Source organism: Denticeps clupeoides, chromosome 20, assembly GCF_900700375.1.
Source record: "Denticeps clupeoides chromosome 20, fDenClu1.1, whole genome shotgun sequence".
Taxonomy (NCBI): Eukaryota; Metazoa; Chordata; class Actinopteri; order Clupeiformes; family Denticipitidae; genus Denticeps; species Denticeps clupeoides.
The window spans coordinates 13,880,579-13,893,354 of record NC_041726.1 but is presented as its reverse complement, the minus strand read 5'-3'; the positions used below and the strand labels follow the sequence as shown (position 1 = coordinate 13,893,354).

At 41.5% G+C, this 12,776-nt stretch overlaps 1 protein-coding gene across 2 annotated transcripts in view; it reads left to right on the top strand.

Annotated features, from left to right (window-relative positions):
- LOC114770022 (inactive dipeptidyl peptidase 10) overlaps positions 1-12,306 on the top strand; it is a 28,721-nt gene extending 16,415 nt beyond the window's left edge. Inside the window, exons 6-26 of one of the 2 annotated variants that reach the window (XM_028963608.1) lie at positions 2,881-2,933; positions 3,017-3,098; positions 3,244-3,364; positions 4,964-5,118; positions 5,766-5,863; positions 6,036-6,159; positions 6,275-6,313; positions 6,901-7,008; positions 7,116-7,201; positions 7,290-7,337; positions 7,613-7,734; positions 8,003-8,056; positions 8,389-8,487; positions 9,883-9,952; positions 10,288-10,482; positions 10,602-10,656; positions 10,750-10,849; positions 10,932-10,990; positions 11,133-11,208; positions 11,301-11,374; positions 11,485-12,306. In XM_028963608.1, the coding sequence (XP_028819441.1) occupies positions 2,881-2,933; positions 3,017-3,098; positions 3,244-3,364; positions 4,964-5,118; positions 5,766-5,863; positions 6,036-6,159; positions 6,275-6,313; positions 6,901-7,008; positions 7,116-7,201; positions 7,290-7,337; positions 7,613-7,734; positions 8,003-8,056; positions 8,389-8,487; positions 9,883-9,952; positions 10,288-10,482; positions 10,602-10,656; positions 10,750-10,849; positions 10,932-10,990; positions 11,133-11,208; positions 11,301-11,374; positions 11,485-11,577 (1,911 nt within the window). In that variant the 3' untranslated portion in view covers positions 11,578-12,306. Of the gene's footprint in view, positions 1-2,880; positions 2,934-3,016; positions 3,099-3,243; positions 3,365-4,963; positions 5,119-5,765; positions 5,864-6,035; positions 6,160-6,274; positions 6,314-6,900; positions 7,009-7,115; positions 7,202-7,289; positions 7,338-7,612; positions 7,735-8,002; positions 8,057-8,388; positions 8,488-9,882; positions 9,953-10,254; positions 10,483-10,601; positions 10,657-10,749; positions 10,850-10,931; positions 10,991-11,132; positions 11,209-11,300; positions 11,375-11,484 lie in introns of both variants that reach the window. The other variant, XM_028963607.1, reaches the window with a different exon arrangement.
- Positions 12,307-12,776: the final 470 nt, after the last annotated feature.

The following is a 12,776-nucleotide window of genomic DNA, read 5'->3' as shown; positions in this document are numbered from 1 at the left end:
TTGCCTTTTAATCTGTGACCATATGTCTGCCTCAGCTGTACACCACCAGTGTATAGGGTCATGTATAGGGTCACCACCAGTGTATAGGGTCATGTATAGGAAGTTCAGTTGGAAGAGGAGCCAAGTGGAGCATATGGTTCGTGCTGCAATGACTGAGCACTGAGCACCTGTTAAAAACATCACCCACTTCCATGTTCGTGCCCGTTACGCGGCCGGAGTCACATGACAGGGCTGATAGGCCGACAAGAGACTGGGGGAGGAACCAACCAGCCGGCAGAATACCTTCCATGTGGTCGAGGTGAATTGGGGCCCTCAGTTGAACACGATGTCTTGCGCAAGCCCATGCAGCCGGACGACATGTTGAAGCGGTCAACGAATGATGGTGAGGATGGTGTTGAGAGCCTGGTGATGAAGTCAAGGGCTATATGGGACCAAGGACAGCTCGGAACAGGGATGGCTGGGAGGGGGAGGTGTGTTGGTGGTTTTTGCCCTGGTGCACACAGCAAAAGCAGCCTCTTAAGTCTGGACGTCGGACCCCATGGATGGCCACCAGAAGGCCAGATGAAGGAACTGAAGGGTATTGTGGTAGCCTGGGTGGCCGGACTGAAGGGACCCATGACCCCACTGTTGGATGGCCAGGCAGCAGACAGTGGGGGTATATAAAGATCCTGATGAGACGTTTGGGGGTCCGGGATCATGGACCGAGCTGCTCTGACCCAGTTCTCCAGATTTCAGTGGATGAATCCAATGATCATATGAGGTGGCAGGATTGGGGTGATTGGGGGGCGTCAACTGGCCTGTTGGGGGTTTAGTTGCTTGATTTGATGGATGGTTAGGAGATCCTGGTGGTCAGTGCAAATCACCAGAACGGTGCATCCCGACCCTGTAGCTAGTGTCGTCACTCCTCCAGATTCCATTTCAGCAACAGCAGCTCACGGTCCCGCACCCCATAACGCTTGTGGGAGAAGTATAACACCCCCATAACGCTTGTGGGAGAAGTAACAACAAGGATATGGACCCTGTTGGGAGTGGACAGTACCAGCGCCCACTTCTGATGTATCAACTTCCATGATAAAAGGTAGAGTCGGGTCAGGGTGATGAAGGATAGGAGTCATGGTGAACTGATGTCACAGGGCTTTGAAGGCATGGGTGGCAGCTGGGGTCATACAGAATCAATTATGGTTGGGTTTGGTAAGGTCCACTCCGTGTTCCGGTGGCCCCCGAGGGGTGTGAGTTTTGTGAAATGGCAGTTGTACAAAGGCCTCAAAGGTCTGCGGCATCTCACGGCTGACTATTTCATTACGGATGCGCGGAGCGAGACCCTCTATTTGCTGCCAGGGTCCTGAAGTGGGCGGTGTACTGGCTGACCGGGAAACTGATTGGACCTGGCTGCAGTTCAAAAAAAATAATTCAGTGTGGTTAACAGAGCATCACCTTTCCCCTCTATGCCATTCCAGTGCTTTGGCAAGTTGGGGTGCGGTCCCCGCTGTTTCGCGTGCGCAGCTCTCCACAGTCAGCTCATGTAAACCCTGCTGCAGGAACGTAACCTCTTGCAACGGATGGTCAGTAACGACTGACTGATGAGACACAGCGTCACACAAAGTGACGGTTTTTGCTCAGTCATTCTGTCACGCCGGGGTCATGGTGAAAGAGCAATTGTCCCGATATAAAAGAAAACCCCAATTCGCAGAAGGCGCAGAAAGATCGGGTGAGTATGTCGCCTTTTAATCTGTGACCGTGTGTCAGCCTCAGCTGTACACGCTATCTGTATCTTGAAACTATCTCCCCGTTTTGTTTCATCATTTCATTTGACGCAGTTGAACAAGCCCCAAACTTAACGCAGAGTGCCAGTTTGAAAAATAGTCTGAGTGTAAAGGAGATTTGTTACTAAACACTTTCTGCATATTATAAAATTAATGTGGGAAATGACTGTGACCTCTGTAGATCTGTAACAGTTTTAATCACAGCGTCATCACAATTTTTTGGGTGGCATAATTCATGGCTCAGTGATGCCTTGGCGATACTGCATAGCAGAGTTATGAATAGAAGGTATTACTTCAAATGTTAATATTCCTTGGATGCCGGTGTTTATAGATATGTACGTAATGGTTATGGTTAAACTTACATTTACAGTCATATTTACAATTATATTATAAATATATTTGTCACAGTGGAGACTTTGGGATACTCCGGATCCATGTGCCGGACTAGAGTTTTCAGGTGTTGATGTTGTTTGCCTTTTATCCTAATTTTATCCACTTGTTGTTGTCTGTATTTAAATGAGCTGATTTCTCTTGAGTCTTCGCCAGGTTATTTATTGTATGTTTGTGCTCATGCTTGTCCAGTATGATACGCTCTTGCTTTAAGTAAATCCCCTTGCCTGTCAAGTCGTGCGAATGCGTCCAGGTTTTTTTTTTTTTCGTTCCACGCCGATTGCAACAATCATGTTGTTATTGGCGCATCACTGTTATTTTGTTTATTACTATGACTTTGTTCACTTTTTTCTGTATTTCTAATAAACATATTTGTTCCTCTTTCTGATTTTGCTCCTGCTTGCAACATACACAGAAACAATGTGTATTTACGTGTCTTCACTTTTGGCATTTACTAAAGATAAAGAGAAGAAAGCTGGTAGATGGAGTACCCATTTTTCATAGTTGCAGTTCTGCTGTAATTTCAGCGACTTACAGCGGAAAATACTTTTTTAAAACTAAATTTAAACCAAGTTTGTAAAAATCAATCAGATTCATCTGAAGGTTTACTATGACATTCATTAATTATATGATCATTTCAGAACACAGTCTTTGCACATTAAACTATTGTTTTAAATATCTTAAATTATTAACCTTAGTTTTTTAACCATCTTCCCCCCATTTTCAGTTGTATAGGTTCTCCTTTTCCGCATCTTACTTGATTTACAACTTGCAAACCAGGTATGCTTATAGATAAATAGGCACAAAAAGTGTCTGTGATAAATCTGCTCTGCCGTTATTTGTAAATCCATCTGTATTCCCAGGGAGGTGCACGAGCTGAACCCTCCAGAAGTGTCGCAGTCGGTTCTTCAGTTTGCTTCGTGGGGGGTCCGGGGGCAGCAGCTTGTGAGTAGCATTGAAAATGTATAATTCAGTTGTTTGCCAAGTACAAATTTTATTGTGACTTTAATTCATCATGTGTGAAAATTTGTAGAAAGTTTTGATGTTGGAAAAGTGCTAATGCTGACCTCTTAATATACTCATATTTTAGATTTTCATCTTCGAGAACAACATTTACTATAAAATGAATGTGAAGAGCAGTTCTCTGAGACTCACCTCCTCAGGACAAGAACAAACGATCTTCAATGGTATTGCTGACTGGTTGTATGAAGGTATGATTTAAGGAAGTTTTGAAAAACGAGATAAAAAGTATGAGACAGCCAACAGTTTCTGTTTAGAACTACAAGGCCACACGAAATATGCAATTTTTTGGGTGGATTTTCTGTCAGTATGTCAGAATTATTTATCATGCATCCCTCTCAAATAACACTCCGAGGGGACTGTATGGAAAGGTTTAATGAGAAAGAAGTCATTTGCACATTTATTTATACCATGTTTATTCATGCCCTGATTTAAAAGTGATTGTGAAACACTGCAGCACAGCACAGGGTGACGCATGGAAATGTGTCCTCTGCTTTTTACCCTTGGTGAGCAGTGGGCAGCCATGACAGGTGCCTGGGGAGCAGCTTTTTGATAGAATTACTTTCTCAGTGGGAGAGACGGGGTAGGAACAGCGTGGGCGCCAGTGGGAGAGAGCTCAGTTTGGCGATGGGGCGTTGTCTTTACCGTGGCTGGGTGGAAGAGGAAGGTGGCGAGCTTGAGCATGAACTGGTGGTTATTTCCAGCTGCCGTTGGAGTACAAAGTTCAAGAGTGTTGTTGGGGTTCAGGCAGTTGCCTTGAATGGCGAGGGCAATCCAAATGGGGTAGTCGTTCAGGCACAAAGCTCAATCAGAAAAAGGCTAGCGTTAACTCACAGGAAAAGCCCCGAATGATAAGTCGGGTGGCGATTCAAGATGTCTATTTGAAGAGTACTCTATTGTCCATGTCTGCTTCTGGGTCGTATGCGTGCCCTCTGGGGATGGGGAGTTGTGCCTGGCACTATGACACAACCATTACTCGGGCGTTGTCCAAACACAGAGTACAGATGAAGCAGCTCTACACTGTTTCCTTTGAAAGGAACAATAACAGAGTCAAGGATCTCAATATGTCCAGGTAGCATAGTGACCATTCAATGTCTAGTTCTCTTGTAAGCTTACTGCAAGCTATAAGTATAGGTTATAGTACAGTATGGAGTTGGAGAGCTATCAGGCTTCTCACAAATTCCTCTACATAGATGAGGCAGGACTCAATCTAAGCCAAAAGGACAGAATATTATGGGGAAAATGGGGGGGGGGCACAATGTGTGCAGAAATTACTGGATTGGTCCTTCATAGATGTCCGGTTGGACCCTTCAATTTTGGCCATTGTGTTTTGTAGGGGTTAAGTGTTTGGGAAAAGTATCTGAAATATGGGTAAGCGCTTGTTCGCGACGGAAAAAAACTAATAGAATAATAGAATAATAGTGGTATAATAGTAGAATATAAATGGTGCAGGTCTCAATTCTGAACTGCCAAAATGCCACTTGATAAAGGTACCGTCACCCCACACACTGCTCCCCGGGGCCTTTCATGGTTGCCCACTGCTCGCCAAGGGTGATGTGTATCACAATGACAAAACAATGACAAAAACGATCACTTTCTCCATCCCTATTTCTCCCGTTTAAATAACTAATTTATTCTGATTACATTCCCTATCAGACAAGAAAATAATACTGTATGTATGTTTTGTTTGTTTGTGTATATGAGGAATTAAAATATGTCCAGGTACATCATTGCATGCATTCTTGGTGCTTGTCTGCATTCTGACAGGCTGACCGGTTCTCTTTTTGTAGAGGAGGTCTTGCGCTCCCACACAGCTCACTGGTGGTCGCCTAAGGGATCCACGTTGGCTTTTCTGACCATCAATGACACGCTCGTGCCCAACATGCAGCTTCCGCGCTTTACGGGATCACCTTACCCACACGGACATCAGTACCCTTATCCCAAAGTATGTGTGCATTGAGCCTAATAATCGGAAAGAACAAAAGCACATGATGGCATGGCACAATTTCAGTGACTACTGCAGTTATGTAATAAAGTGAGTAGACTGCTTACTTTGGGCTCATTTGGAAAGCCTGTTTCCAGCAGATGGCTTGTAGGAAAGCTCAGAGGTTATAATTGTCGGCCAGCTGTTCTCAAGGTCAATCTGGAAAGCCCCGAAAACAGGTCTTTGGTGACATGAATAATTCACTGCCTGGGGCTTTATCTTATCTCGAGGAGCAATTGTTGTTTTATTCATAATACCGCTTAACCTCAGAAGAATGCAGCCACGAGATGGTTGAATGCTGTGATTGGCTGCGCTGCAGTGTGATAATACGCCGGTAATAGAGCGAGGAAGATGGATGTCGGTCTGCTGAACCCAGGACGACCCTGGGGAATCTCGGCTAGTGCAGACGTTTCATTTAGGTGCTGCTGTGTACTATACTTCATCAGTCACACTGTTGCATAAGGGCTTCAGGGTCTCTTAATAAAAACTCGAAATGAATAGTTATGTAATGAGCTGGAGGGGCTAAGGGCTGCCACCATTACCTGCTGCTGCTTCTCATTCATTTATTTTCGTCCTGCAACCTTAGTGAGCAAACTTTTGTTTATCAGGCAGGACAATTCAACCCTTCAGTCAAACTCTTTGTGGTCACATTGGATGATTCAAATCAACTGAAGGAGCTCCTGCCTCCAGACAAGTTTGACAAAAGGTACCACAGAAATGTTGTGTGTCTAAATAATTTCTGTTCTATTCACAAAATTCATGTTTCAATTTCCCTTCAATTGCAAATGCACTTCAAAAGCGTTGTGAGTTAAAATCTTATGATCATGTAAGCAATGTCTTATACTATATCATTACTCCTGTATTTTATTCCCCTTTAGCGATTACTATATCACCATGGTAAAATGGCTTACCGACCAGAAGCTGGCTGTACACTGGTTTTCCCGAGCCCAAGACACATCTATCCTGTCTTTGTGTGAAATCACTACAGGAAGATGTGCCAAGGTAGGATGATTGCAAACAGTACGTGTGTCAGAAATTACCCACAGATTAAAAACTGCAATACAAAAATATCTCTAAAAATTATATATATCATTTATTCTTTTTTTTTTTTTTTCAGAAACATGTCATGACACAGGATAAGTGGATTGAGCGTCAGGTAATTGAATTAATTTATTAAAAGGAGCAAAAGTCCATGTCAGTAGAGGAAGGGAATTTGTTTGCAGCAGTAACAGACACTGGCTGTCACGACACAGAATGAGGATGAGGACCCAGGTGCGGAATCATTACCACTTTCATTGGAAATAAATCAAAGGACAAAAGCAGCATGGGGAAGGAGGAAAGGGAAGGTTGACACTCACGTGACTCACACACCACCTGAAACACAAAATCCAGACACAATCAAGGCACAACATACACAAGACTAGAAATTCAACGCCTGGAACCCAGAGCATTGCAGGCAAAAGTAAATACTGGGGAGTTAAGAGGGGCGTGGCCTGGCTTTCCCAGTTCTCACATGATCCACCATGACACTGGCTACCAGAATAGCATCCACAAAAAAAATCTACTTTGACCTTAAGATTCATAAAGAAAATAATGAAATTGTTATTGATGCAATTGATGAATCATATTCCACTGTGTACTGAAAAAGTAAAGGAATGGGTTAAATTAGAGCAGATATTATTCAACGTAATGTCTATATAATAACACTCATACATTAAATGTATTGTCTTGTTTATGTCATAGAATCAACAACCGTTTTTTTCAAAGGATTTCTCAGTTTTCTTCTTGACCAAACCCATAAAACAAGGTGGAAAAGAGTCATTCCATCATATCGCTATGATCAGTGATGAGGTAATTAAATATTAAAATATAAGATAAGGTTTGGCATACATCCACTTTAACATTTTTAGCTCTTTTGCCTTCTTTTGGATATTGTCTTGTCTATTTTAAAATTGAAGGGGGGAAAGATGAGCCAACAGTATGTGACTTCGGGGAAGTGGGAAGTGACTGAGATCCTGGAATATGATGACAACACAAATACTGTGTGAGTTGATTGAACTACGTCTGCTGTAATTCTGTCTTAAATTGTTTGACTCGGTGACCGTGTAGTAATATAGATTTTATTGTTCAAGTTTTTTTCTCAGCAATGAAGATGGGGTGGCACAGCGACATCTCTACAGGTCTGAAATGATTGTTCTTTTAACATTGACTATTGCACTAATTAATGCAACAGTTTCATTTCACATTTATGGCATTCAGCAGACGCCATTACACCGAGTGATTTACAATCAGTAGTTTCAGGGTCTTTATGTGTGATTTTGTGGTCATCTGATTCATAGGTGGGTGTGTTACCCAACCCAGAATCAAGTGGGTGTAAATTGCAGGCTATGGTTAATGTAATTGACAATAATCATCAAAGCAAATTGATCTAACGAACTTAATATTACACACTCAGAGTGTCAACTGTGGACCGCTTCCATAGAGAGTGTTTGACATGCACCCTCCTCAAGCCACACTGTTCGTACTATGATGCTGCACTTAGCCCCGGTGGGCAAAGGGTTGTGCTCAGCTGCAGAGGTATGTTAATACATCTTATAATTCATGTCATCAGTCCATTTATCAAGGGATTAAAAAGCACATAATATTCACAGTAAACACACACGTTGAAGTGGTACATGTATTTAAATTGATTAAAAATATATATTTAAATGCCTTGACAGAAAAATTATTTTAGCATCTTGCACTATAGGCTTGGTTCAGCAGGAGCATAATTCAGTGGGGAATAATAATGAATTGTTATATAACAGATCTGAGATGCATGTCTCTATTTCTTTGGTGTCTGCAGGGCCCGGCTTACCGAGAACCACTGTCCACCATCTGACTGACATGAGCAGTGAGGGTAAATCATTGTCGACGTATATGTGAAATAAAAGAAAAAAAAAAACAGCACTGACCCTTAAACAGTGCAATCATACAGAAAGATTCAGAAAGATATGGACCCCAAGAAATCTGGAGGCCTTTGTGATGATTTTCAGTCAGATAAAAACCGATCAATTTGCGGCCCTGCTAATTGCTCTGTTGCATTCTAATTAAACTAGTATTAAACCCTCCCAGATCCGCCTGCACAAACGCCAATAACGTGTGGTTATCAAATAATAAACATGAGCTTTCTACAGTGCTGATTCCTGGAGCGTTGAGGAGTTGTGTCATAATTACAGCTTTGTTCCTCAGGCACCCTGGTGCTGGAGAGGAACAGCAAACTTAATGAGGCACTGAGAAAGAGAAAATTCCCGAGGAGAGAGTTCAAGACACTTCTGATCAATGGTTTTGGTATGAAATTCTAATTCTACAGAGATCATCATCATGCATCCAATTCCATCAGTAAGCTACTGCAGGTATTCTGTATTTGTGTTTATACCACGTGTGTATATTTTATATTAAATGTATGTTAGGATTTAGTATAATAATCAGAATCCGATAACAATTTGAATGGGAGCAATATTTATATATTTGTCACACTCTAATCAGGTGGATTTAATTGCAAATATATAGCTAGGCAGTAGGTTATGCAAATTAGTGGTGATGAAAAGAGAGGAAATAAGGCAACGGTGGGCTGACATGACAGGTCACACAGGAGAAATTAATATTGCGGAACTGTGTACGCAAAATCAGGGATATGAGGGAAAACGTGAAACCATATCAAGCTGGACTGCCTTAGACTGAAGCACTCCGGTCAGAAGATGTGCTCCAAGTGGTCTGTGTCTGTGATGAACCCAAAATTGCCTTTATGTGCAGCACCACCCAGATCTGTCCAGAGTTGAAGTTAGTCACTGGAGGAGTCACGTAAGGAGCACCGTATTACCAGGGTGTGGAAGGACAGTGTGTACTCTCCCGCCGGGCAGCTTCCATGAGCGGTGAATAACTGCTCGTCACCGCGGCCATGGGCCTGGCGGGAATATACGTCCTTGAAAAATACTTGTAGTTTATGCCTTTTGAATCAACCAACCGTCAAGGAGCCACTGAGGTACTTGGTGCTGGTCCCCGAGTGCTCGTTCGGGGGGGGGTGTAAGGACTGCTGCTACCAGAGGTGGTGGGCTGGTTGAATCGTTCTCATCCATCGTTCATCGATCCGCTGAGGTGAAGTAATTTCCATGGTGTGACAAACGGTTACCATGCTGCCCTCTTCAGATAGCAGGATGTTAGCTGGGTTGGTAGTACGGCCTAAACGTTTGTGAGGGATAGCCCACAGGATCCAAATTATCAAGCGGGAAAGGGATGAGCCCCCACATCTAAAAATCCAGGGTGGATAACCTTTAGAAAGAACTGCATACGTGACGATTGGTAAGTTGGGGGGGGGGTTGGGGGAGTTTCTTCAAAATGGCCAGGTGCAGGTCATTCTGAAGGGGGTGTGTGCAGGGGTCAGAATGCAGGGGAAGGTGAAGGAGGGAATGAGCCCACACAAGAAACTGTTATCATCTTTAATAGTTGTTAAGGTGTTTTCCGCGTTCGGTTATAAACTCACGTTGGAAGCCATTCATTTTCATCCTCACCTTTTGAATATTGATAAGTTAGTATTCTGATGGAATCTGATTTGGTAATCATTACACAACGATAAGTTTACTAAAGATTAAGTTTTAAACAATAACATTACGGGTGAATTATTGGTTAGGAAAATTGTAAATCAAGTGCTGTTCATTTCTAATATAGAGCATCTGTCTGATTTAGCCTTGCCTTTGGAAATAAGCTATCCACGTGATTTTGAAGAAAACGGTCAATATCCCCTCCTTCTCGTCCTGTAAGTAATCTCACCATGTTTTGAAAAATATCATTCTTAAATATGCGCAAATGTTTTAATAACTGCGCGGTTGTGGGTTGGGATCCTGCTTCAGGCTTTGTACGTGCAGAGTTTGCATGCCCTCCCTATGTTGCCGTGGGTTTTGTTCGGCTTCTCCGGTTTCTTTAGCCTCTGTTACTGTGAAATCCAAATTGAATAAATAATGAAGCTGAATGTTTTGTACTGTAATTTCATTATCTATTATTATTATTTTAGAATTGCGGTCATTCTACAATGAAGAGAAAGCCCATAATCAATAATAGTTTGGCGAAATGCGTCTACATTTCTTTCTTTAGGAGCAGCGCTCCTGGTGGCCAATCAGTGAGCGACCAGTTTCATCTGGACTGGGATTCTGTCCTGGTCAGCTCAGACAACGTCGTCGTAGCTCGTCTAGATGGCAGAGGGAGCGGCTTCCAGGGCCTGAGCATCATGCAAGATATCTACCAGAGGCTGGGCACTGTTGATGTTCAGGACCAGTCTGCTGCTGTCGAGTAGGTTTTACATTTCGACAATGCTGACGATTACTGAAAAGAACAAATAGGCATTTTAAAAGGCATTAACACTAAATAATTCAACTCAATCCACATACTTTTCGATATTTTGCATGTAGATATTTGATCAAGCAGCCCTTCATCGATCAGAGCAGAGTTGGAGTTTATGGCCAGGTTAATTCAAATGCCAGATTTTCTCAAATTTTATTTTAGAAATCTGATCAAAAATCTATTTTAAATCTCATCCAGTTGTTCTTTGTCCTGTAGGCATATGGTGGCTTCCTGGGATCTCTGCTTCTTCTCTCTCCAGGGTCCCGCTTTACTTGTGGGATCTCTGTTGCTCCCGTCACAAACTGGAGCCTCTATGGTATATAATGATGTTGCTTATGAAATTTCTCTACTTACCTGTTGTGAAGAGTCGATTTTGTTCATGTTCGGCCTTTTCGCAGGTTCTGCATTTACAGAGAGATACTTTGGATTCCCAGCTAAATATGGTTTCAAGTATGAAGTAAGACTTCCATGCTTGTGCTATTCTGTACGATGTGTATGATGATAATTAATATCACTCACTGTGAGTGGAGTGGAGCGTCAGAAAATCTTGAAAACTTAGCTTTGACACAGTAACCAAAATAATAATTTGCATTACCCAGATCTCCAGTCTCCTACCCAATATAACAGGAACATCAACTAACCTGAGGTTCCTCATCATCCATGGAACTGCTGATGGTTGGATTTTTTTGTTTGCGTATTCATTTAGAAATATTGAACGCATATTAATTTTTTTTATGCTTAAATTTGTTTTTTTCTATCTGTTTCAGCTTCAGTGCACTTCCAGCACTCTGCAGAACTGGTGAAATTCCTGGCTGCGTCAAACATTAACTATACTTTGCAGGTTTGCACTTCTATTTATTGTCTCTAATATGATTAAAGCATGAGTCCGAATTTAAACACTCAAGTAGTGCATGAACAGAATTGTGTTGTCTTGTCTTCATATCCCTGCAGATTTTTCCAGATGAAGGTCATCGCATCCAAAGTCGGTACTACATGCTGAACTCTGTTTTAACTTTCTTCCGAGAATGCTTCCGGGGGCTGTAATTTTTTTTTCATGAATATCCACAGCTACAGAGTGAAATACAGACTGACTAGGTTAACACAATCTCAAAAATTCTAATTACACTTTTTAAAAATAATTTCTATATTTATATGACACTTTGACAGGGATTCAAATATTTGTTTTATACATTAAGCTATCATCAGAAGGATTTATGCATACAAGCCTAAATAACTAAACAGCAAAATTGACTGATAAATAACTACAGTAAGTTAAACAGTCAGTCTAGACAATGGGCATATTTTTCAAACTGGCACTAAAAAATACTGCTTATTATCTTAATTGATAAGGGTCCATTTCCACCAAAGGACTATGAAAATGTGGCCATATGGATCTTCTGATTTCTGATATTGCACTTATTTACACTTATTCATAATCCTTGAGAATATTGAAGCCCTTTGCTTGCTTGATCTTGTATGATTAACCTTGTATTAGTAATATAATTAGTCAGGGAATTCGTGAGATATTCACATCTGGACTAGGTTTGCTATCCCAGAGTTAATGGTCTCTGGAAATGGTTATATTCAGGTTATAAATCCATTGTATCATGTGATATGTAATCATTTAACCTTTTTGTTTTTACCTAATTTATTGTGCATGTAACATTCACAGTCACCCTTACATACTTACTTCTGTAATAAATGTTCACCTACATTACAGTCTGATGTCACTTTCTAAAAATGATGTTCTACAAATACATTTTGGAAACTTAATTTGTGTGCAAGTTTTTGTTCATGTTATGTAGAGCAACTAATATTTTTAATGCAAATAAAACAAATACAGAGGCAAATTACCTGCAGGGCCAAAATGCAGAGGAAAACTTTATTTACCTATTAGGATTCACCTAGTATGTAGGCCTTTTGGACAGTGGGAGGAGACCAGAGAACCTGCAGAACATGCAAACTCTCACCACCACGTACCCCCTTTTAAAACATAATCCATTTATATAAAAAAAATCCAATTTACTGGGGATTCTGGGAACTTTTTATTATTAGATTAGCATATATTTCGTAAACCCTAGCACATCCCAACCAACAAAATGAACCACTAGGCATTACAAAAATTATTCTACATAAAAATACAAATTCACACTTCCCAGCATAACTTCATTCTGTTCTGATTGAACACCACAGTGTCCTGAAATAAATAAAACCATGTCGTAATCTCAATGCTCGCAGCAGTG